Source organism: Oncorhynchus keta, unplaced genomic scaffold, assembly GCF_023373465.1.
Source record: "Oncorhynchus keta strain PuntledgeMale-10-30-2019 unplaced genomic scaffold, Oket_V2 Un_contig_2035_pilon_pilon, whole genome shotgun sequence".
In the NCBI taxonomy this organism is placed as follows: Eukaryota; Metazoa; Chordata; class Actinopteri; order Salmoniformes; family Salmonidae; genus Oncorhynchus; species Oncorhynchus keta.
This window is the reverse complement of record NW_026281960.1, coordinates 130,001-153,678: the sequence shown is the minus strand read 5'-3', so window position 1 is coordinate 153,678 and position 23,678 is coordinate 130,001. Positions and strand designations below refer to the sequence as shown.

The 23,678-nt window shown below is 44.8% G+C and overlaps 2 protein-coding genes across 2 annotated transcripts in view; both read left to right on the top strand.

Annotated features, from left to right (window-relative positions):
* LOC127920714 (alpha-ketoglutarate-dependent dioxygenase FTO-like) overlaps positions 1-23,678 on the top strand; it is a 151,945-nt gene that overhangs the window by 18,935 nt on the left and 109,332 nt on the right. The window contains exon 5 of the mRNA XM_052504752.1: positions 12,281-12,405. Coding sequence (XP_052360712.1) covers positions 12,281-12,405 — 125 coding nt within the window. The remainder of the gene's footprint in view (positions 1-12,280; positions 12,406-23,678) is intronic.
* Positions 20,514-23,678, top strand: part of LOC127920715 (uncharacterized) — a 3,447-nt gene continuing 282 nt past the window's right edge. The window contains exons 1-2 of the mRNA XM_052504753.1: positions 20,514-21,033; positions 21,788-23,678. The exon at positions 21,788-23,678 is cut by the window's right edge and continues 282 nt beyond it. Coding sequence (XP_052360713.1) covers positions 20,978-21,033; positions 21,788-23,678 — 1,947 coding nt within the window. The 5' untranslated portion in view covers positions 20,514-20,977. The remainder of the gene's footprint in view (positions 21,034-21,787) is intronic.

The following is a 23,678-nucleotide window of genomic DNA, read 5'->3' as shown; positions in this document are numbered from 1 at the left end:
ATTCATACAGTCACATACCTCTAGCCAGAGCAGTGATGGACCTCAGACCTTTCTGTTCATACAGTCACATACCTCTCTAGCCAGAGCAGTGATGGACCTCAGGCCTTCCTGTTCATACAGTCACATACCTTTCTAGCCAGAGAAGTGATGGACCTCAGGCCTTTCTGTTCATACAGTCACATACCTCTCTAGCCAGAGCAGTGATGGACCTCAGGCCTTTCTGTTCATACAGTCACATATCTCTCTAGACAGAGCAGTGATGGACCTCAGGCCTTCCTGTTCATACAGTCACATACCTCTCTAGCCAGAGCAGTGATGGACCTCAGGCCTTCCTGTTCATACAGTCAAATACCTTTATAGCTAGACAAGTGATGGACCTCAAGCCTTTCTGTTCATACAGTCACATACCTTTCTAGCCAGAGAAGTGATGGACCTCAGGCCTTTCTGTTCATACAGTCACATATCTCTCTAGCCAGAGCAGTGATGGACCTCAGGCCTTCCTGTTCATACAGTCACATACCTTCTAGCCAGAGCAGTGATGGACCTCAGGCCTTCCTGTTCATACAGTCACATACCTTTCTAGCCAGAGCAGTGATGGACCTCAGGCCTTCCTGTTCATACAGTGATGGACCTCAGGCCTTTCTGTTCATACAGTCACATACCTCTCTAGACAGAGCAGTGATGGACCTCAGACCTTTCTGTTCATACATTCACATACCTCTCTAGCCAGAGCAGTGATGGACCTCAGACCTTTCTGTTCATACAGTCACATACCTCTCTAGACAGAGCAGTGATGGACCTCAGGCCTTTCTGTTCATACAGTCACATACCTCTCTAGCCAGAGCAGTGATGGACCTCAGACCTTTCTGTTCATACAGTCACATACCTCTCTAGCCAGAGCAGTGATGGACCTCAGACCTTTCTGTTCATACAGTCACATACCTCTCTAGACAGAGCAGTGATGGACCTCAGACCTTTCTGTTCATACAGTCACATACCTCTCTAGACAGAGCAGTGATGGACCTCAGACCTTTCTGTTCATACAGTCACATACCTCTCTAGCTAGAGCAGTGATGGACCTCAGGCCTTTCTGTTCATACAGTCACATACCTCTCTAGCTAGAGCAGTGATGGACCTCAGGCCTTTCTGTTCATACAGTCACATACCTCTCTAGCTAGAGCTGGGGTTGACCTGATGGGTCTGAGGCCTGTGTTCTTTCAATGGAACAGTTAAATCGCAGCATTTTCAGCCCTACTCTAATGTTAACTCTAGTCAATCAGAGCTTACCTCCTATAAATGTCCCAGTTCTGTCCCTATAGACATGCTAAACCACCTTCTCCTGTGCTAGTGATGCTGCAGGAGAATGATGGAAATCCCCATTATTGGTTTAGCATTTTTTAGGAAATGAGGTGTGGAGCATTGGAGTGTGTGTAACATTGTACCTTTCTGGGAGAGATCCTGGCTTTCCCCCAGTCAGCAAAAATATTTTATTGGCAAGAGAGAGGTGCTGATCCGAATCTGCTATCTAATATATAATATAATAATATAATAATAATATAATAATAATATAATAATAATATATGCCATTTAGCAGACGCTTTTATCCAAAGCGACTTACAGTCATGTGTGCATACATTCTACGTATGGGTGATCCCGGGATCGAACCCACTACCCTGGCGTTACAAGCGCCATGCTCTACCAACTGAGCTACCTTTAGGTGGAGGGAGGGAACAGTCTAGTAACATGCTCATGTGAGCAAGTGCCATGTGTCTTCCATCTCTGTCAAGCTCCATCTTTTTTGTCCTAAGTTAGTCCTTATACCCCAGATGCTTTCTTATGGGGGACAGTGATTCATTTAGTCTAGTCAGGAAGGCTCGGGTAGTAGTCTGTGTAGAATGTGTATGTCCTTACCAGTCCCCTGATGTGGAGGCAAATCTGTGTGCGTGTGTGTGTGTGGTAACCATCTGCAGAGCTCATTTAGATGGGGGTATGTGGTTTAACCATTCAATTCAACTGCTGGTCATGCTGACCTGTGCGACGGTGAGAGCCGTGCGAGTAGGGTTTTGTGTGATGTTTGTGGGGCTGAATTGGTCTGTTGGATTGCGACCCTCAAACAGATTTGCTTTTTCTTTCCCACCAAAAGAAACAACCACAAAAGCCAATTGGGTTCTGCCTCATTTGGCCCTGTGCAAAGCATATGTCCGTCCGTTCTCCCTGCATTCTGCCCTTAAAGATGGACTGGAGCTCTGCCGTACATAGACACCCTGCCCTTGCTAGTGCATGACAATGCCTTCAAACACACTCACTTGTTGAGGCCTACTCCTTCTATGGTGTCTCTTTACAACCCCACACCCCCCCTTGTCTGCTCAAATGTGCTTCTCTGATGTTTCAGACACATTTTTCTAATGTTTTACACTTCATATAATTCGGTGTGTATCGGGAAGGCCAGTTTGGGGGTGACATAATTGATGGCACCCATGACCCTTGGGGGGTTAATCTGGTGGAAAGGGCAGCCTTTCAATTACCACGGAGATCACAAGTACACACACACACACACACACACACACACACACACACACACACACACACACACACACACACACACACACCCCTTCTCTGTGAGAGGCCTAGTGTTTTTCCAGCCCCCCACCTCTCAGTCTGTTCACTCCAATGCCTGCTCAGCTTTAGTGATGTCAACAGTCAGGGGCCTTCAAAGTGGACTTAGCCTGCACAGTGATGAGACCAAGTCAACACATGACACTAATTCACCCCAACCATCCCAGTCAGTCCCCATGCAGAAGCTTTAGCTATCTTCCCACCAGTCCTCATGGAAATTTGGCAAATCAAATTTCAGCCAGGTCTCTATATGGGGCAACTGTAATGTCATGATATGCAGGAATAGGTAAGAGCAGCACTTTTATTACTGGTTGTGTGATGTCACAGGAAAGTGAAAGTGGCTCGGGCTTATTTCCTGGGCTAATATAATGTTTCCAGCCGTGTGACTGTTACCCCCAGAGCAACGTAACCTGAGAAGCCAGAGCGAGAGACACACACACACACACGCACACGCACACAGCATGTTCACAGTTCCCTGGTTGTCCATATCACCCAGCAGAAGCTATCAATTACCCGAAGCAAGGTGCCTGATGCCTTTTTCCACCGACCAGTTGTGGAAGTCATATTGGTTTCATGTATTAGCAGCTTGCCAAACCCCACTCCCTGGGCCTATGAAATAAGATGTCGGAGCAGGAGCAACTGGAGCAGCCACAAAGTGTCAGATGATTTGGAGAATAGGCCTGAAATCTACCCTGAGCTAGAGTGATAGTGTCAGACCAAAAGGGGAGATGGAGTGAGTTAGAGTAGGGCTGGATGAAGAGAGCTAGAAAGAGACACAGAGAGAGGGACACACAGAGAGAGTGAGACAGAGGGACAGATAGAAAGACATGGAGAAGGAGTGAGAGAGAGCAGGGTTAAGACTCTGGCTGGTTCAGATATCTGTGTGGATGTTTGAGGTTGGCCGTCTTGGTCAGCGTGACATGAGCTCCTCCATGTAGCTGGTTGTGTAAGAGAGGCCCCAGCAGTCGTAAACAGAAGGATGGATTACTGGACCGGGCTAGGCCTCCATTATGGGCAGCCTGTAGTTGGCACAGAGAGTCTGACGAGGAGGCCTGTACATTGCTGGGACTGGTAAATGTGGCTGTGCCAGGGATTCAGACAGACAGAGGTGTGCAGAGCAGTAAGGTATATGCTGCCCTATCTCTAACCACTGATAAAGGGTCAGATATGTCTTTACTCCACAATGGATAAGGTTAGAATTGAGGGTAGGTTAATCTGATTTTAGATCTGTGGGTAACTTTTAACTGCAGTGTGGAGAGATGAGTGTAAGTCATAGCCTGGTCCAAAAGAGGAAGAAGAGCCAGATATAATCCAACATGCCTGCAATTGCTTATCTGAAGTCAGGCAATAAGACTTTACATGGGGTGTTAACAATTTGAACGATACTCTAGGGTCAGTCTGAATGCACTGCAGTATTTATGGTATGTGAACCACTCTGGAGCTTATTTTCCTATCACTTCCTTCCTCTAGTAATATACTTTCTATAAGTTACACTGTGACCAAACCAGTCACCTTTGGACTGGTAGTGAAGCATAGCACCATAATAACACAGCCCCGTCTACCCTCACTTTTATTTTGTTCCCAGTCGTTTTATATGGAAACACAAATGGTGGTATTTGAGATCAGATGTTAGATAGTTGTTTGTTAGTTGTGCGTGTCACCAGGTGACATGGAGAGGATCTGTGTCTGCACCACGTACTCTCACTACTGGTGTCCCCCAAGGCTCGGTTCTAGGCCCTCTTCTCTCTATACACCATGTCACTCTGCTCCGTCATATCCTCACATGGTCTCTCCTATCATTGCTATGCGGATGACACTCAACTACTTTTCACTTTTCCCCCTTCTGACACCCAGGTGGCGACACTCATCTCTGGCAGATATCTCAACTTGGATGACGGCCCACCACCTCAAGCTCAACCTCGACAAGACTGAGCTGCTCTTCCTCCCGTCGACGGCCTGCCCACTTAAAGACCTCTCCATCACAGTTGACAACTCCACAGTGTCACCCTCCCAGAGTGGAAAGAATCTTGGCGTTACCCTAGACAACACCCTGTCGTTCTCTGCAAACATGAAAGCAGTGGCTCGCTCCTGCAGGTTCATGCTCTACAACATCCGTAAAGTACAACCTTTCCTCACGCAGGTCCTAATCCAGGGTCTTGTCCTGTACCGTCTGGACTACTGCAACTCGCTGTTGGCTGGGCTCCCTGCTTGTACCATCAAACCCCTGCAACTTATCCAGAATGCTGCAGCCTGCCTGGTTTTCAACCTTCCCAAGTTCTCTCATGTCACCACGCTCCTTCGCACACTCCACTGGCTTCCAGTTGAAGCTCACATCCACTACAAGACCATGGTACTTGCCTACGGAACAGCAAGAGGAACTGCCCATCCCTACCTTCAGGCTATGCTCAAACCCTACACCCCAACCCGAGCACTCAGTTCTGCCACCTCAGGTCTCTTGCCGGGCTGCCCTGGAGTTTGATCTTTAGAAGTTGTTCTCAGTCTATGTTTGCATTCGTTTACCTAAGCTAGGAAATCTGGAGGCCTTTCTTTAGATAAAATGCACAATGCTGGAGCTGGTGGACAAGAGTATAGAGCTGGATCTGGGTGTGGCAGCTATAGGTTCCCCTCTGCCCTTTCTCTCCCCCTTGGTCCCAACCCCGGGTCACGGGGACATCTCTGGTCAGCATCAGGAAGCTGAGGACGGGTGCTGTCATCTGGATGTAAACAGAGGGGGAGGAGAGGGCCACCCGGTGCTAACAGATGAGGCTGAGAGGATAAAGGTGTTGGCTGTGGGTGTAGAGATGGCTGGGTAGGTGTGGGCTGTGGGTGTAGGGCAGGCTGGCCTGGGTAGGTGTGTGCTGTAGGTATAGGGTATGCTGGCCTGGGTAGGTGTGGGCTGTGGGAGTAGGGCAGGTGTGGGCTATGGGTGTAGGGCAGGCTGGGTAGTTGTTGGCTGTGGGAGTAGGGCAGGCTGGGATGGGTAGGTGTGGGCTGTGAGAGTAGTGCAGGCTGGGCTGGGTAGGTGTGGGCTTGGGGTGTAGGGCAGGCCGGTGTGGGGCTGGGTAGGTGTGGGTCTGGGGCATGGTACGGACTTGCTCTGGCTCAGTGTAGTAAACAAGCAGTAGTCTCCGAAGGGCCTGGGGATCAGCCTGGGGATCAGCCTGGGGCTAAACCTGAAGGGGTCACTCATCACCGGTCAGTCAGACCCTCCTGAACACAGCACAACAAACACACATAGACACACACACACGCACGCACGCACGCACGCACACGCACCCACCCACACACGCACACACATACGCCCCTCTCGGGAGCCTGTTGCCAGTGTGTTTACTAAGAATTAAGAGGAGAGGTGAACGTGAGTTCAGGCCTGCCATCAGTGTGAGGATCCTGTTGTGGGTCTTCTCCTGCTTCTTTGGTGGCTTCTGTCATCATCCATGCTGGGACAGAGGGGCTCTTCCCCTCTCCTCTGAACCCCTGACCCCTCACACCTCCAGGGTGAAGAGACACACATACTGAGTCAGCATTTAGTGGGTTTAAAGCAGGTTAAATAGGTTTCAGTTCAGTTATGGTTCAGTTTTACTCAGCAGTGCTGAATCACACAGCAGACAAATACGATTTAGGAGTACTGTAAAGGAAAGCAATCCATAGAGATGGTGAGAACTCATTTCAGAGACGTTGATACACACGGAATGCACTTTCTCATAGTTTCTCAAGCTGTCAATCATATGAAGATTAGTGCTTGATGCAAGGTGACGGCTACAGTACAGTTTCCATAGGGACCAAACCTATAGCCAGCCACCATGCTCTCCTCTGGTCAGCTGATTTATCTGACGTCTCATTTTCCTCAGGTGCAATCGGTCACATGTCCTCGGCTCGCTGCCCGTGTCATCAAATGTTTTGACACCTGTCCCATCGGTGTAGAGGGAAGTGAGGGTGATTTGAACATCTCTGAATCCTGCTCCGCTCCCTTCTCAAGAACCCACAATCAAACCTGTCCTCACACGAATGAAGACAGACAGGTGGATTGTCAGAAACTGATTAAAAAGGCTGGGAAAAGAGTCTCCCTTGCATTGCGGGTTTTGAAAGAGAGGAGGGGAAGAATGTAGAGGAGATGGAAAGAGGTAGCTGTGTAATAGGAGGAAATGAAAGTGTGTGACTGGTGGATGTGACAGGAAGAGACTGCTCTTAACAAGCAGTCAGAGTCAGTCAGAGTAACAGATCCATCACACCTCCCTCTGAGGGGAGAGATGGAGGGAGAGAAACAGAGGGAGAAAGAGATGGAGAGAGAGGATGGAGAGAAACAGAGGGAGAAAGAGATGGAGGGGAGAGAGAGCAAGGGTGGGAGAGAGAGATGGAAAGAGAAACAGATGGAGGGACAGAGGGAGAGAAATTAAGAGAGAAAAAGACGGAAGGGAAAGAGGGATTTGAGCGGCACTGACAGAACTGCATTTAATTTGGTATGCCAGATCCCTTTTCATTTGACTTCCTCTGAAGCAGCTTAGAGAAGAGGAGGAGAGGAGAAGACAGCAGAGGAGGGGAGAAAACAGAGGAGAGGAACAGAGAGGAGAGGTTACCAGTATGTTCCAGATTAACGTTGATGCACCACGTCACACTCTAAGCCGCCCTGTAATTCATGTTCAACAGGGGATACTCACACATTACACACCAGTGGTATACGTGATTAATTGACTCACTCTCTAATATTTTGGGTAATTTGCCATCCTCTGATGTGAAACTGCCTTCATATTCAGTCTGGATTATCTCTAGGTCCTTTTTGGAGAACATTTTGCTGGTGTTTTGTGATAAGGCTATGGCAAGGTTAGGGTTGGAGTTGTGAGCTAGGAATAGAGTTTGGCCTGTGGTCAAGGATGAGTTCAAGGTTCAATCTTGGTCAGAATTGTGTCACAGTGGCTATTACCAGAAACAGAATTTTATTTAATCAGTCCCAAACCCAATCAGCGTATCAGTCCAGTTTTGTCACTCTTTTCATGTATCTGCTTGGCGAACCCTAACATTGAAGTGCTTCACTTTTTATTTTTTCGGGACAACCAGAATAAAAAAACAGTTTGATACCAAAAATATCATTTAATAATGTCACTACACAAGTGAGGTCTGCCAAACAAAAACCTGATGAAAAGGCGTTTAGGTATAATGTAAGTACAGGAAATTAATATTTAAATAGTCTGTGACAACTGTATTAAATTTGGAATTTATGACATAAACGATGAGTCTATTGCAGCATTATAGACTCTACTCCCTGCATTATAGACTCTACTCCCTGCATTATAGACTCTACTCCCTGCATTATAGACTCTACTCCCTGCATTATAGACTCTACTCCCTGCATTATAGACTCTACTCCCTGCATTATAGACTCTACTCCCTGCATTATAGACTCTATACCCTGCATTATAGACTCTATACCCTGCATTATAGACTCTATACCCTGCATTATAGACTCTATACCCTGCATTATAGACTCTATACCCTGCATTATAGACTCTATACCCTGCATTATATACTCTATACCCTGCATTATAGACTCTATACCCTTATAGACTCTATACCCTATTATAGACTCTACTCCCTGCATTATAGACTCTACTCCCTGCATTATAGACTCTATTATATACTCTATACCCTGCATTATATACTCTATACCCTGCATTATAGACTCTACTCCCTGCATTATAGACTCTATACCCTGCATTATATACTCTACTCCTGCATTATAGACTCTACTCCCTGCATTATAGACTCTATACTGCATTATATACTCTATACCCTGCATTATAGACTCTATCCCTGCATTATAGACTCTATACCCTGCATTATAGACTCTACTCCCTGCATTATAGACTCTATACCCTGCATTATAGACTCTATACCCTGCATTATAGACTCTATACCCTGCATTATAGACTCTATACCCTGCATTATAGACTCTATTATAGACTCCTGCATTATAGACTCTATACCCTGCATTATAGACTCTATACCCTGCATTATAGACTCTACTCCCTGCATTATAGACTATACCCTGCATTATAGACTCTATCCCTGCATTATAGACTCTATTATAGACCTGCATTATATACTCTATACCCTATTATAGACTCTACTCCTGCATTATAGACTCTATACCCTGCATTATAGACTCTATACCCTGCATTATATACTCTATACCCTGCATTATAGACTCTATACCCCTGCATTATAGACTCTACCCTGCATTATAGACTCTATACCCTGCATTATATACTCTATACTGCATTATAGACTCTATACCCTGCATTATAGACTCTATACCCTGCATTATAGACTCTATACCCTGCATTATATACTCTATACCCTGCATTATAGACTCTATCCCCTGCATTATAGACTTATAGACTATACCCTGCATTATATACTCTATACCCTGCATTATAGACTCTATACCCTGCATTATAGACTCTATACCCCCTGCATTATATACTCTATAGACTCCCCTGCATTATAGACTCTATACCCTGCATTATATACTCTATTGCATTATAGACTCTATACCCTGCATTATAGACTCTATACCCTGCATTATAGACTCTACTCCCTGCATTATAGACTCTATACCCTGCATTATAGACTCTACCCTGCATTATAGACTCTATCCCTGCATTATAGACTCTATACCCTGCATTGCATTATAGACTCTATCCCTGCATTATAGACTCTATACCCTGCATTATACTCTATACTCTATAGACTCCCTGCATTATAGACTCTACTCCCTGCATTATAGACTCTATACCCTGCATTATAGACTCTATACCCTGCATTATAGACTCTACTCATTATAGACTCTATACCCTGCATTATATACTCTACTCCCTGCATTATAGACTCTACCTCTCTACTGCATTATAGACTCTATGCATTATAGACTCTATACCCTGCATTATAGACTCTATACCCTGCATTATAGACTCTACTCCCTGCATTATAGACTCTATACCCTGCATTATAGACTCTATACCCTGCATTATATACTCTACTCCCTGCATTATAGACTCTATACCCTGCATTATATACTCTATACCCTGCATTATAGACTCTATACCCTGCATTATATACTCTACTCCCTGCATTATAGACTCTATACCCTGCATTATAGACTCTATACCCTGCATTATATACTCTATACCCTGCATTATAGACTCTATACCCTGCATTATAGACTCTATACCCTGCATTATAGACTCTATTCCCTGCATTATAGACTCTATACCCTGCATTATAGACTCTATACCCTGCATTATAGACTCTATACCCTGCATTATAGACTCTACTCCCTGCATTATAGACTCTATACCCTGCATTATAGACTCTATACCCTGCATTATATACTCTATACCCTGCATTATAGACTCTACTCCCTGCATTATAGACTCTATACCCTGCATTATAGACTCTATACCCTGCATTATAGACTCTACTCCCTGCATTATAGACTCTATACCCTGCATTATATACTCTATACCCTGCATTATAGACTCTACTCCCTGCATTATAGACTCTATACCCTGCATTATAGACCCTGCATATATACTCTACCCCTGCATTATAGACTCTACTCCCTGCATTATAGACTCTATACCCTGCATTATAGACTCTATCCCTGCATTATAGACTCTATACCCTGCATTATATACTCTATACCCTGCATTATAGACTCTACTCCCTTATAGACATTATATACTCTATACCCTGCATTATAGATTATAGACTCTACTCCTTATAGCTCTATTGCATTATAGACTCTATACCCTGCATTATAGACTCTATACCCTGCATTATAGACTCTACTCCCTGCATTATAGACTCTACTCCCTGCATTATAGACTCTATACCCTGCATTATAGACTCTACTCCCTGCATTATAGACTCTATACCCTGCATTATATACTCTATACCCTGCATTATAGACTCTATCCCTGCATTATAGACTCTATACCCTGCATTATAGACTCTATACCCTGCATTATATACTCTATACCCTGCATTATAGACTCTACTCCCTGCATTATAGACTCTATACCCTGCATTATATACTCTATACCCTGCATTATAGACTCTACTCCCTGCATTATAGACTCTATACCCTGCATTATAGACTCTATACCCTGCATTATATACTCTACTCCCTGCATTATAGACTCTACTCCCTGCATTATAGACTCTATACCCTGCATTATAGACTCTATACCCTGCATTATAGACTCTACTGCATTATAGACTCTATACTGCTATAGACTCTATACCCCATTATAGACTCTATACCCTGCATTATAGACTCTATTACCCTGCATTATAGACTCTATCCCTGCATTATAGACTCTATACCCTGCATTATATACTCTATACCCTGCATTATATACTCTACTCCCTGCATTATAGACTCTACTCCCTGCATTATAGACTCTATACCCTGCATTATATACTCTATACCCTGCATTATAGACTCTACTCCCTGCATTATAGACTCTATACCCTGCATTATAGACTCTATACCCTGCATTATATACTCTACTCCCTGCATTATAGACTCTATACCCTGCATTATAGACTCTATACCCTGCATTATAGACTCTATACCCTGCATTATATACTCTACTCCCTGCATTATAGACTCTATACCCTGCATTATAGACTCTATACCCTGCATTATATACTCTATACCCTGCATTATAGACTCTACTCCCTGCATTATAGACTCTATTATAGACTCTATACCCTGCATTATAGACTCTATACCCTGCATTATATACTCTATACCCTGCATTATAGACTCTACTCCCTGCATTATAGACTCTATACCTGCCCTATACCCTGCATTATAGACTCTATACCCTGCATTATATACTCTACTGCATTATAGACTCTACTCCTGCATTATAGACTCTATACCCTGCATTATAGACTCTATACCCTTATAGACTCTATACCCTGCATTATAGACTCTATACCCTGCATTATAGACTCTACTCCCTGCATTATAGACTCTATACCCTGCATTATAGACTCTATACCCTGCATTATAGACTCTATACCCTGCATTATAGACTCTATTCCCTGCATTATAGACTCTATTCCCTGCATTATAGACTCTATACCCTGCATTATAGACTCTATACCCTGCATTATAGACTCTATACCCTGCATTATATACTCTATACCCTGCATTATAGACTCTACTCCCTGCATTATAGACTCTATTCCCTGCATTATAGACTCTATTCCCTGCATTATAGACTCTATTCCCTGCATAATAGACACTATTCACTGGGTTTTAGATGCATGTCGGTCTTCGTAAGAGTATGCTTTGATGCCATGATGGGGTCATAATAGTCGTAGCTCAAACTGTTCGGACTTTAGAGACGTTTTCGTGATAACAACTGGTTTCTGAATGTTGTTTCAACGACGCAAGAGGCTGCTATAGGTGTATCCAGGACAAATAGACGCATCAAATGACATGTCCAGGAAGTCTGTACCTCGAACAGGCGAGTCAGGAAGTGTTCAGAACAGCTCAAACTCTGCCTGCGCCAAATTAGGCCTGGTTAGTCTGAGATATGGAACCATGTCATTTTAATACATAATTTCCTGTTTACTTCCTATCTTTTAGACACAACTCTTACTGGCAGCGGTAGAGGAAGAGGGACAACCGGAGGAGGGCAGGAGAGAGATGGCAGAGACCCTGCTAACTGCCCTGACAGACAGACAGCAGCACAGACAGACCTGGAGAGACAGGTAAGCAGATAACCACCAACAACAGTAAACAACAACAGCAGTAAACAGAAACTCACACACAACAATGTTGAAATGTGAAAACAAGCACACGTGTCTGGATGGCACATGTTCAAGAATCACACCCTGTTACACTTTCAATTGTGTGAAAGAAAACCTTAAAGGAATCAGTATTGTTGAAATTTGAGTAGGAATGTAGGTGATGTGAAGTGAATTCCTCAGATAGTCTGCAGATCTGACTGGGTGTTGGAGGTTGTTTGTAGTGAGGGGTCCTTGGACCTAGCAGCTATCAGGGTGACAAGTGTCTTTCAGGGTGACACACACACACACACACACACACACACACACACACACACACACACACACACACACACACACACACACACACACACACACACACACACACACACACACACACACACACACACACACACACACACACACACACACACACACACAGGAATACACACACGATACATATTATACACACATATTATTACGTATACACCCATAACACCCTCCCACACAAAACATAATATGTTTATTTTAGCTGTTCCATCTCTCTCTCCACTCTGGTAGTGGTAACACCCCCCACCCCCCCTCCCGTCGTCTCTACTGCTTTGGTGCCCATGTCTCAGAAAGACACACTCAGCCACACACACAGGCATGCATACACAGGAATGCACACACATATCTGTGCGTGCGCGCACACACACAAAAATGCATCTTTTGCCCAGTGGGTTAAATAATGAATTGTGTAGATCATCCTCTAACGGAAAACCAATGGTCCAAGCCTCATCTCTCTGTCAGAACCTTGTAGGACGGCCAGAATTAGTGTGACTAAGTCAATGGAGGCCAGAGAAAAAAAGTGGTCAAAAATCTGTAACATTGCATGGCGTCTGCCAGGCTGGACTCTGTCCATGAATTAAGGCTACTGGCTACTTGACAGGTTCTCTTTCCCGTTGAACTTTCTTCTTGAATCCACAGGACATAAAACAGTATAGAGGTCAGATGGAAAAGGATTTTGAGACAGGACATGAATTATTTTCTTATTTTAGTATACGCTTTTCATATTAATTTGAAATTCCTGTACTCTTTCTAAGATTTCTCACAAAAACAAGCGTTTTTCAAAGCCTTACGTTTAATCCGGGTCATGTCATGCAAATGTAGCTTTTAGAGAAACAACCCACTGAACGATTCAGAACATGAATAATAATATTTGTCTTGTTAAGATGTATTTTATAACGTAAGGAAAGATGTATTTTATAACGTAAGGAAGTGAAATGTCATAACCAAAGCGCCTCTTCACCCACTCTGCCCAGAACACCCTACATATTATGACATATACACCCATAACACCCTCCCACACAAAACATTATGTGTTTGTTTTAGCTGTTCCACCTCTCTCTCCACTGGTAGTGGTAACCCCCCTCTACTGTTTCGGTGCCTTTTTCTCAGAAAGACACACACACACACACACACACACACACACACACACACACACACACACACATCCGCTCTCCGAGGGTGTCTCAGGGGGAGTTGGGATGTACATTTCACACCTCACACTCGTACAGGTTACCCGCTTGTACCTGCACTGAAACAGGACAAATATAAGCACCCCCTATTAGAACGTTGACACACACACCCTACATATTATTACATATACACCCATAACACCCTCCCACACAAAACATTATGTGTTTTGTGTGGGAGAATGTTATGTAAGGGATAATCAACCAGGGCCTATGCGTTCTATTGAAAACAATGCACGATGTGGAAGGTGTGTCCCACGACACGCCAGTGTGAATAGTAGCTAGAATATTTTACCAATAAAAGTCTCTGGAGGGGTCTGAAAAGTCACAAAGTTGGCAACGTTGGAAATAATGTATGCTCTAGAATGCCCTTCAAGCCAATCAGAAATTAGTATTCAACAATGCCATGGTATAATTAAGCAGTAAGGCCAGAGGGGGTGTGTTATATGGCCAATATACTACAGCTAAGGGCTGTCCTTATGCACGACTCAACGCGGAGTGCCTGAATACAGCCCCTTAGCCGTGGTATATTGGCCATATACCATAAATCACTGAGGTGGTTTTGTCATATATATGGTCTGACATACCATGACTGTCTGCCAATCAGCTTTCATAAACCACCTCGTTTATAAGGATGTATATGTAGTAATGTGTGTGTATAATGTGTAGTGTGTGTATGTTCCTGTGTGTGTGTATGTGCGTGCGCAATGATGTGTGTGTGCATTCCTGTGTGTTGTATGCCTGTGTGTGTAGCTTAGTGTGTGTCTTTCTGAGACAACGGCACCAAAGCAGTAGAGGGGGGTCATAATTAGCCACTGGGCCCCAGCTGTAAGGGCCTCTCTCTCCCTGTGTGTCCCAGCTCTGGTAAGAACCTAAAGAGCATGGAGGGAATGAACACACACAGACTACACACTACAGATTAATACCAACCAGGGACAAACACACAGACCAAACACTACAGATTCAGATTCATGCCAACCAGGGAAATGTTTCTTTCTCCAAAAAGGCATTAAGCACACTTCTGCTGGCTATCCATATCCTCTGTCACCCCCATAACCCTGTGGCCCGCCTCTGTTTTGATGTGGTCCTCTTGTTGACCCGAGCTACGCCCTGACCAGATGATTCTTGTAAACAGACAGTTTCCACACACCTCGTTGGCCTGCGTTGACGCCTAGCCCGGCCTCTCAGCCTCTGGAGGAGGAAAGGAGGGAGGGCTGGCCATCTGAACTGCATTCCTAATGCAGGTGCTGAAAGCTAGAAACCATCCCACTAGTCACTACACCCACCCCTCAACACTACTACAACACCCGCACTACCAACCCACAAATGTCTATTCTAGCCAAGCCGCACACACACACACACACACAGCCCAGCCCTCACACATCGCAGGGAAACCAATAACAAGGCTCAGGACAGGAAATGCAGGGTCCCCGTCTTCGGTTCAGACAGGAGTTTATTTAATCAGCAGGATAGAGTGATTAGATTGGGGGGACAGCGCCATACACACACACACACACACACACACACACACACACACACACACACACACACACACACAGACAGACAGACAGACAGACAGACAGACAGACAGACAGACAGACAGACAGACAGACAGACACACAGACACACAGACACACACAGACACACACAGACACAGACACACACACAGCCGTAATGTGTTTGAACTCCGACTGCTCCCTATCTCTCTGCACGCAGATAATGCATCTCCCCAAAAAGCAAGCTGGGGGTCGTCTGTGAAGTGGCCGTCAACAGACGACGTTTAGACAAAACGAAACACATGGCCTCGCGCAATGTTAAGAGACGATTCTGATAATGATTTGAGATATGGAGGGAAAAGAAACACTTTGTGATGAAAGATAGCTACACTTTGGAATCTCTGCAGGATTTTGTTCTGAAGTAGTTTCATTGTTCCTAATCAAACATAAACTATATGAATGTTGATATATTTGCGAGAGAAAGAGAGACCAAAGTTCAGCTCAGTTTAGTCTGACAGATTCAAACATTCATTTATTTCCATAAAACCACTCACCAAAATTGTACTTTTTAAAATGAACCAGTAGATTAATTTGACTGTTTTTATTTTTTCTATTTCTATGAAGGTTTAATTAGGTTTCAGTAGACTCAGTCTTCAACAGGCTCCACTGTCTGCGTTCTGCTGTTCTTTTGTTTCCATGGAAACCATTCAGAGAATAATGCTCGCTAAAGGTTTCAAAACACAAAACAACATGATGGATTACTCTAGCTAAAGGCACAGGAACATAAACACAGCAAGCTGATTGATGAAGTTTTCCCCTGACTTTTGTTTCTTAAACACGACCAGTTAAAGCACTAGAGCGCTCAGCAAACCTGTGCCTGCTAGCTCTCAGCCCAGTATTCCCTCAGGTACTTTTACCACTATATATATATATATATATATATATATATATATATATATATATATATTATGAGAGAGAGAGAGATATATCTATATATCTATATCTATCTCTCTCTAAATATACATATATATGTTCCCCGTGACCTCCAGGTCTTCACCAGTGAATTATGGGTACTCAGGGTGAGGAATGTCTTCGCTCCCCCAGCACTGTGAGGGCCATCCATCCATTCATTCATCCCCACTGCAACAATAAAGTTATGAGGCCTTTCTTATTCTTATGCGCTTTTTGTCCTGTAACTTGGTTTCTGTTGGTTGCGTATTGAGAAAGCTTTGATATACAGTACCAGTCAAAAGTTCTGGACACACCGACTCATTCAAGGGTTTTTCTTTATTTTTACTATTTTCTACATTGTAATATAATAGTGAAGACATCAAACCTATGAAGTAACACTAGTAGTAACAAAAGCAGTGTTTTTTGAGATCCTTCAAAGTAGCCACCCTTTGCCTTGATGACAGATTTGCACACTCTTGGCATTCTCTCAACCAGCTTCATGAAGAATGCTTTTCCAACAGCCTTGAATTCCCACATATGCTGAGCACTTGTTTGGCTGCTTTTACTTCATCGGTCCATCTCATCCCAAACCATCTCAATTGGGTTTAGGTCGGATGATTGTGGAGGCCAGGTCATCTAATGCAGCACCATCACTTTCCTTCTTGGTCAAATAGCCCTTACACATCCTGGAGGTGTGTTTTGGGTCATTGTCCTGTTGAAAAACAAATAATAGACTCACTAAGTGCGAACCAGATGGGATGGCGTATCACTGCAGAATGCTTGGTAGCTATGCTGGTTAAGTGTGCCTTGAATTCTAAATAAATCATTGGCAGTGTCACCAGCAAAGCACCATCACACCTCCTCCTCCATACTTCATGGTGGGAACCACACATGCAGAGATCATCCGTTCAACTACTCTGCATCTCACAAAGACACGGCGGTTGGAACCAAAAATCTCAAATTTAGACTCATCAGACCAAAGGACAGATCTCCACAGGTCTAATGTCCATTGCTTGTGTTTCTTGACCCAAACAAGTCTCTTCTTATTATTGGTGTCCTTTCGTGGTGGTTTCTATGCAGCAATCTGACCATGAAGGCCTGATTCACGCAGTCTCCTCTGAACAGTTGATGTTGATGTCTGTTATTTGAACTCTGTGAAGCATTTATTCGGGCTGCAATCTGAGGTACAGTTAATTGCCGATTTCTGAGGCTGGTAACTAATGAACTTATCCTCTGCAGCAGAGGTGACGCCGGGTCTTCCATTCCTGTGACGGTCCTCATGAGGGCCAGTTTCATCATAGCACTGGATGTTTTTTTTAGCTGTTCTTGCCATAATATGGACTCGGTCTTTTACCAAATAGGGCTCTTCTGCATACCAACCCTACCTTGTGATAACACAACTGATTGGCTCAAATGCATTAAGAAGGAAATAAATTCCACAAATGAACTTTTAACAAGGCACACCTGTTAATTGAAATACATTCCAGGTGACAACCTCATGAAGCTGGTTATGAGAATGCCAAGAGTGTGCAAAGCTGTCATCAAGCAAAGGGTGGCTACTTTTAAATATCTAAAATATATTTTGATTTGTTTAACACTTTCTTTGTTTACTACATTATTCCATATGTGTTATTTCATCTTTTTGATGTCTTCAATATTATTCTACAATGTAGAAAATAGTAAAAATAAAGAAAAACCCTTGAATGAGTCGGTTTGTCCAAACTTTTGACTGGTACTGTATATATGCTGTCTACCATGCTCTAAGATAAATGTCCTGTGAGTGGCCCTCCAAACAGCCAGTATTAGGTCTGTGAGTGAGTGAGGGGGCTGTTCCCTAGCATGGCAGTTAAAGAATACATCATGAGGGTAAGGTAAACACTAGGTACTTACTTATCCTTTGCCATCCAGAATGTATGACCCCTGGAAGCTTTGCTATACTGGAGCCCTTTAGGTTGACATTGACTAGATCTGGGGAGCCTCGAGCCAGAGACCTGGAAGCTTTGCTATACTGGAGCCCTTTAGGTTGACATTGACTAGATCTGGGGCCTCGAGCCTGGAAGCGAGCCAGAGACCTGGAAGCTTTGCTATACTGGAGCCCTTTAGGTTGACATTGACTAGATCTGGGGAGCCTCGAGCCTGGAAGCTTTGCTAGCCCCTTTAGAGACCTGGGAGCCTCGAGCCTCTGAAGCTTTGCTATACTAGGTTGACATTGACTACTGGAGCCCTTTAGGTTGACATTGACTAGATCTGGGGAGCCTCGAGCCAGAGACCTGGAAGCTTTGCTATACTGGAGCCCTTTAGGTTGACATTGACTAGATCTGGGGAGCCTCGAGCCAGAGACCTGGAAGCTTTGCTATACTGGAGCCCTTTAGGTTGACATTGACTAGATCTGGGGAGCCTCGAGCCAGAGACCTGGAAGCTTTGCTATACTGGAGCCCTTTAGGTTGACATTGACTAGATCTGGGGAGCCTGGAAGCTTTGCTATACTGGAGCCCTTTAGAGACCTGGAAGGTTGTTGTTAGTTGTCGTGTGGACATGAATCATGACTTCTTGTCGTAGTATGTTCTAATTTATTGACAGGTGTTGTGACCTGTGCTGTGCCTGCGGCCACCTCAAACCGTCCTGAGTGAGGTGACCCCGTGCCGACCTATCAGAGCCAAAAGTCATGCCTCTGGACCAATAAAAAGGCTGCACTGACACAGCCGGCGAGCAAACACTGAAGGGAACAGCTGTGAATTTTGTACTGACCGTGCAAACTGCTGTAGGCTTTGTAAGGTCATTATATGATAATGAAAATGATTACAGAATTACATGGGGGTTTAGGACATGAGAGCGGCGGGGAGGGGAAGGGAGGAGGAGGAGGAGGAGGTAGAGGAGAGGGGGAGGCACATTGGGTTTGATAAATGGACTGTGAAGGTACCCATCTGGCCCTTCTCTGTGGCTTTTCTCTTCTTTTCTTTCATTCTGTTTGGTTCATTCTGTTTGGTTCATTCTGTGTCTCTCTCTCTTTACTACCTCCCTTTCATTCCTCTCCTCTGTTCTCTTACCAGGCTCTGTGTAAAAGGAGTGTGGGGCGGGTGTGGAGTGTAAGATCAACAGAGTGCAGCCCCAGCTTTCCTCTGGAGGGGAGGAGAGAGGGTAAGAGTAGGTGTTTATGACTCAGTAGGAGGGTTTCTGGCTGACACGGCAGCCTCTGTCCTCTCGGTTGGTATGCACAGAGCGCTGTGTGTGTGGACAGAACAGTAGGAGAGTGGGCAGCAGCCGATGACCTTTGACCTGGGAAGCAGTTGGACAGCTTCGACTGCATAAATCAAGGGGCTGCTGTATTCCAGGGGCTCAGAAGTTCATCTTCCAATGGAAAACTGCATGACCTCAAACCATTACACTTCCTGACTACACAATGCTTTTCTCCACACGTCTTATTTCAGTTCAACATGACCATCATTGTCATTTCTAATTAGTTTACCATGAATAAATAGACTACTATATTTTTACTCAAACTATTTAGTTATGTAATACTTGCATATATTTGTTAGTCCTTTTGCTTTGACAAAGGTCATTGAAACTGATCTATTGTAGGTCTGTACTTGGCACAGTCTTTAGTACGGCAGTACAACTGTTATGTTCATTTTCATGTAGCTGCTTAGTGTATCTAGCTATTCTCACCAGCATTGTTGAGGTCTTTATTCTCTCTTACACAATACTCATCAGATCAGTGGGAGATAGAGAGATTTAGGTCCCGTTGATAGAGAGATGTAGAGAAGAGAGAGATGTAGGTCTCATTGATAGAGAGATGTAGGTCTCATTGATAGAGAGATGAAGAGAGAGATGTAGGTCTCATTGATAGAGAGATGTAGGTCTCCAGGTCCACAGCTGCACTCATCACTCAGCTGTTCATCACTGTCCACTGACCTGGGGTCCATCATCTCTTCTCCCACCCTCCACACCACCTTTGTTTACTGCCCCTGTCTACCCCTGCCCTCCCCTGCCCTCACCTAGGTACAGCGCTCCTGGACAAAGGGCCCAGCCTGTCATCAAGCCCATGGGTCAGCAAGGGCCACAGTAGGGTCACAGGGGCCCGGCTGGAGTTATGTTCAGGCTGTGGTAAGTTCTCCACTGTGTCAGCCACCAGTTGCACCCCTGGAGAGCCACTCGGAGAGAGAGAGAGAGAGAGAGAGAGAGAGAGAGAGAGAGAGAGAGAGAGAGAGAGAGAGAGAGAAACCCTCCTCTCATGTTACTCCTAACCCCCCTCCTGTGTTCTTCACCATGATGACATGTCCTTTGTGTCCTCAGTGACAGAGGGTGGGACCCAGAGAGATGAACAATGGGGATTCCCTGTCCCAGATGGGAATTTGAAAGATGGTACTCTTCTTGTTCCATAATGAAGAGGGACAGAGTGGACAGAGCCCAGGCTGCTGCAGTCCAGGCTGTGACACAGTGACAGGCCTGGTGACAGGAGCTATAGGACCCAGAGGGAGAGGCCCCATACTGTGGCAGGGTCCACTAACTACCAGAAAATATACTTATTTTAACACATACACCCATAGCAGCAACAAGGGGAGTTCCCATTGACAAGGGGTGTCAACTCATTCCATGGAGGGACTAGTGTCTGCAGGTTTTTTCCTTCCAATGAACAGCAAGACAACCAGGTGAGGGCAGTTCCTTACTAATTAGTGACCTTAATTCCTCAATCAAGTACAAGGGAGGAGTGATAACTAGAGGTCGACCGATTAATCGGAATGGCCGATTATTTGGGGCCGATTTCTAGTTTTCGTAACAATCGGTAATCTACATTTTTGGACACGATCATGGCCAATTACATTGCACTCCACGAGGAGACTGCGTGGCAGGCTGACTACCTGTTATGCGAGTGCAGCAAGGAGCCAAGGTAAGGTGCTAGCGAGCATTAAACGTATCTTGTAAAAAAAAACTATCTTAACATAATCACTAGTTAACTACACATGGTTGATGATATTGGGGCGGCAGGATAGCCTCAAAAGGCCCCCAGCTGACAAGGTAAAAATATGTCGTTCTGCCCCTGAACAAGGCAGTTAACCCACCGTTCCTAGGCCGTCATTGAAAATGAAAATTTGTTCTTAACTGACTTGCCTAGTTAAATAAAGGTCAAATAAATAAAAAATATGACTAGTTTATCTAGCTTGTCCTGGGTTGCATATAATCGATGCGGTGCCTGTTCATTTATCATTATATCACCCGCCAAACGAGTGATTTAACAAGCGCATTTGCGAAAAAAGCACTGTCGTTGCACCAATGTGTACCTAACCATAAACATCAACGCCTCAATACACAAGTATATATTTTTAAACCTGCATATTTAGTTAATATTGCCTGCTAACATTAACATCTTTTAACTAGGGAAATTGTGTCACTTCTCTACAACAGTCTGTCAGTCAACAGCAGTCATCTGTCTACAACACTCTGCCAGTCAACAGCAGTCATCTGTCTACAACACTGCCAGTCAACAGCAGTCATCTGTCTACAACACTCTGCCAGTCAACAGCAGTCATCTGTCTACAACACTGCCAGTCAACAGCAGTCATCTGTCTACAACACTCTGCCAGTCAACAGCAGTCATCTGTCTACAACACTCTGCCAGTCAACAGCAGTCATCTGTCTACAACACTGCCAGTCAACAGCAGTCATCTGTCTACAACACTCTGCCAGTCAACAGCAGTCATCTGTCTACAACACTGCCAGTCAACAGCAGTCATCTGTCTACAACACTCTGCCAGTCAACAGCAGTCATCTGTCTACAACACTCTGCCAGTCAACAGCAGTCATCTGTCTACAACACTGCCAGTCAACAGCAGTCATCTGTCTACAACACTCGGCCAGTCAACAGCAGTCATCTGTCTACAACACTCTGCCAGTCAACAGCAGTCATCTGTCTACAACATTGCCAGTCAACAGCAGTCATCTGTCTACAACATTGCCAGTCAACAGCAGTCATCTGTCTACAACATTGCCAGTCAACAGCAGTCATCTGTCTACAACACTGCCAGTCAACAGCAGTCATCTGTCTACAACACTCGGCCAGTCAACAGCAGTCATCTGTCTACAACACTCTGCCAGTCAACAGCAGTCATCTGTCTACAACATTGCCAGTCAACAGCAGTCATCTGTCTACAACACACTGCCAGTCAACAACAGTCATCTGTCAACAACAGTCTGTCAGTCAACAGCAGTCATCTGTCTACAACACTCAGCCAGTCAACAGCAGTCATCTGTCTACAACACTGCCAGTCAACAGCAGTCATCTGTCTACAACACTCGGCCAGTCAACAGCAGTCATCTGTCTACAACATTGCCAGTCAACAGCAGTCATCTGTCTACAACATTGCCAGTCAACAGCAGTCATCTGTCTACAACACACTGCCAGTCAACAACAGTCATCTGTCAACAACAGTCTGTCAGTCAACAGCAGTCATCTGTCTACAACACTCAGCCAGTCAACAGCAGTCATCTGTCTACAACACTCGGCCAGTCAACAGCAGTCATCTGTCTACAACATTGCCAGTCAACAGCAGTCATCTGTCTACAACACTGCCAGTCAACAACAGTCATCTATTTACAACAGTCTGTTAGTCAACAGCAGTCATCTGTCTACAACACTCGGCCAGTCTACAGCAGTCATCTGTCTACAACACTCTGCCAGTCAACAGCAGTCATCTGTCTACAACACTGCCAGTCAACAGCAGTCATCTGTCTACAACACTCTGCCAGTCAACAGCAGTCATCTGTCTACAACACTCGGCCAGTCAACAGCAGTCATCTGTCTACAACACTCTGCCAGTCAACAGCAGTCATCTGTCTACAACATTGCCAGTCAACAGCAGTCATCTGTCTACAACATTGCCAGTCAACAGCAGTCATCTGTCTACAACACTCTGCCAGTCAACAGCAGTCATCTGTCTACAACACTGCCAGTCAACAGCAGTCATCTGTCTACAACACACTGCCAGTCAACAGCAGTCATCTGTCTACAACACTCTGCCAGTCAACAGCAGTCATCTGTCTACAACATTGCCAGTCAACAGCAGTCATCTGTCTACAACACACTGCCAGTCAACAACAGTCATCTGTCAACAACAGTCTGTCAGTCAACAGCAGTCATCTGTCTACAACACTCAGCCAGTCAACAGCAGTCATCTGTCTACAACACTCGGCCAGTCTACAGCAGTCATCTGTCTACAACATTGCCAGTCAACAGCAGTCATCTGTCTACAACACACTGCCAGTCAACAACAGTCATCTGTTTACAACAGTCTATCAG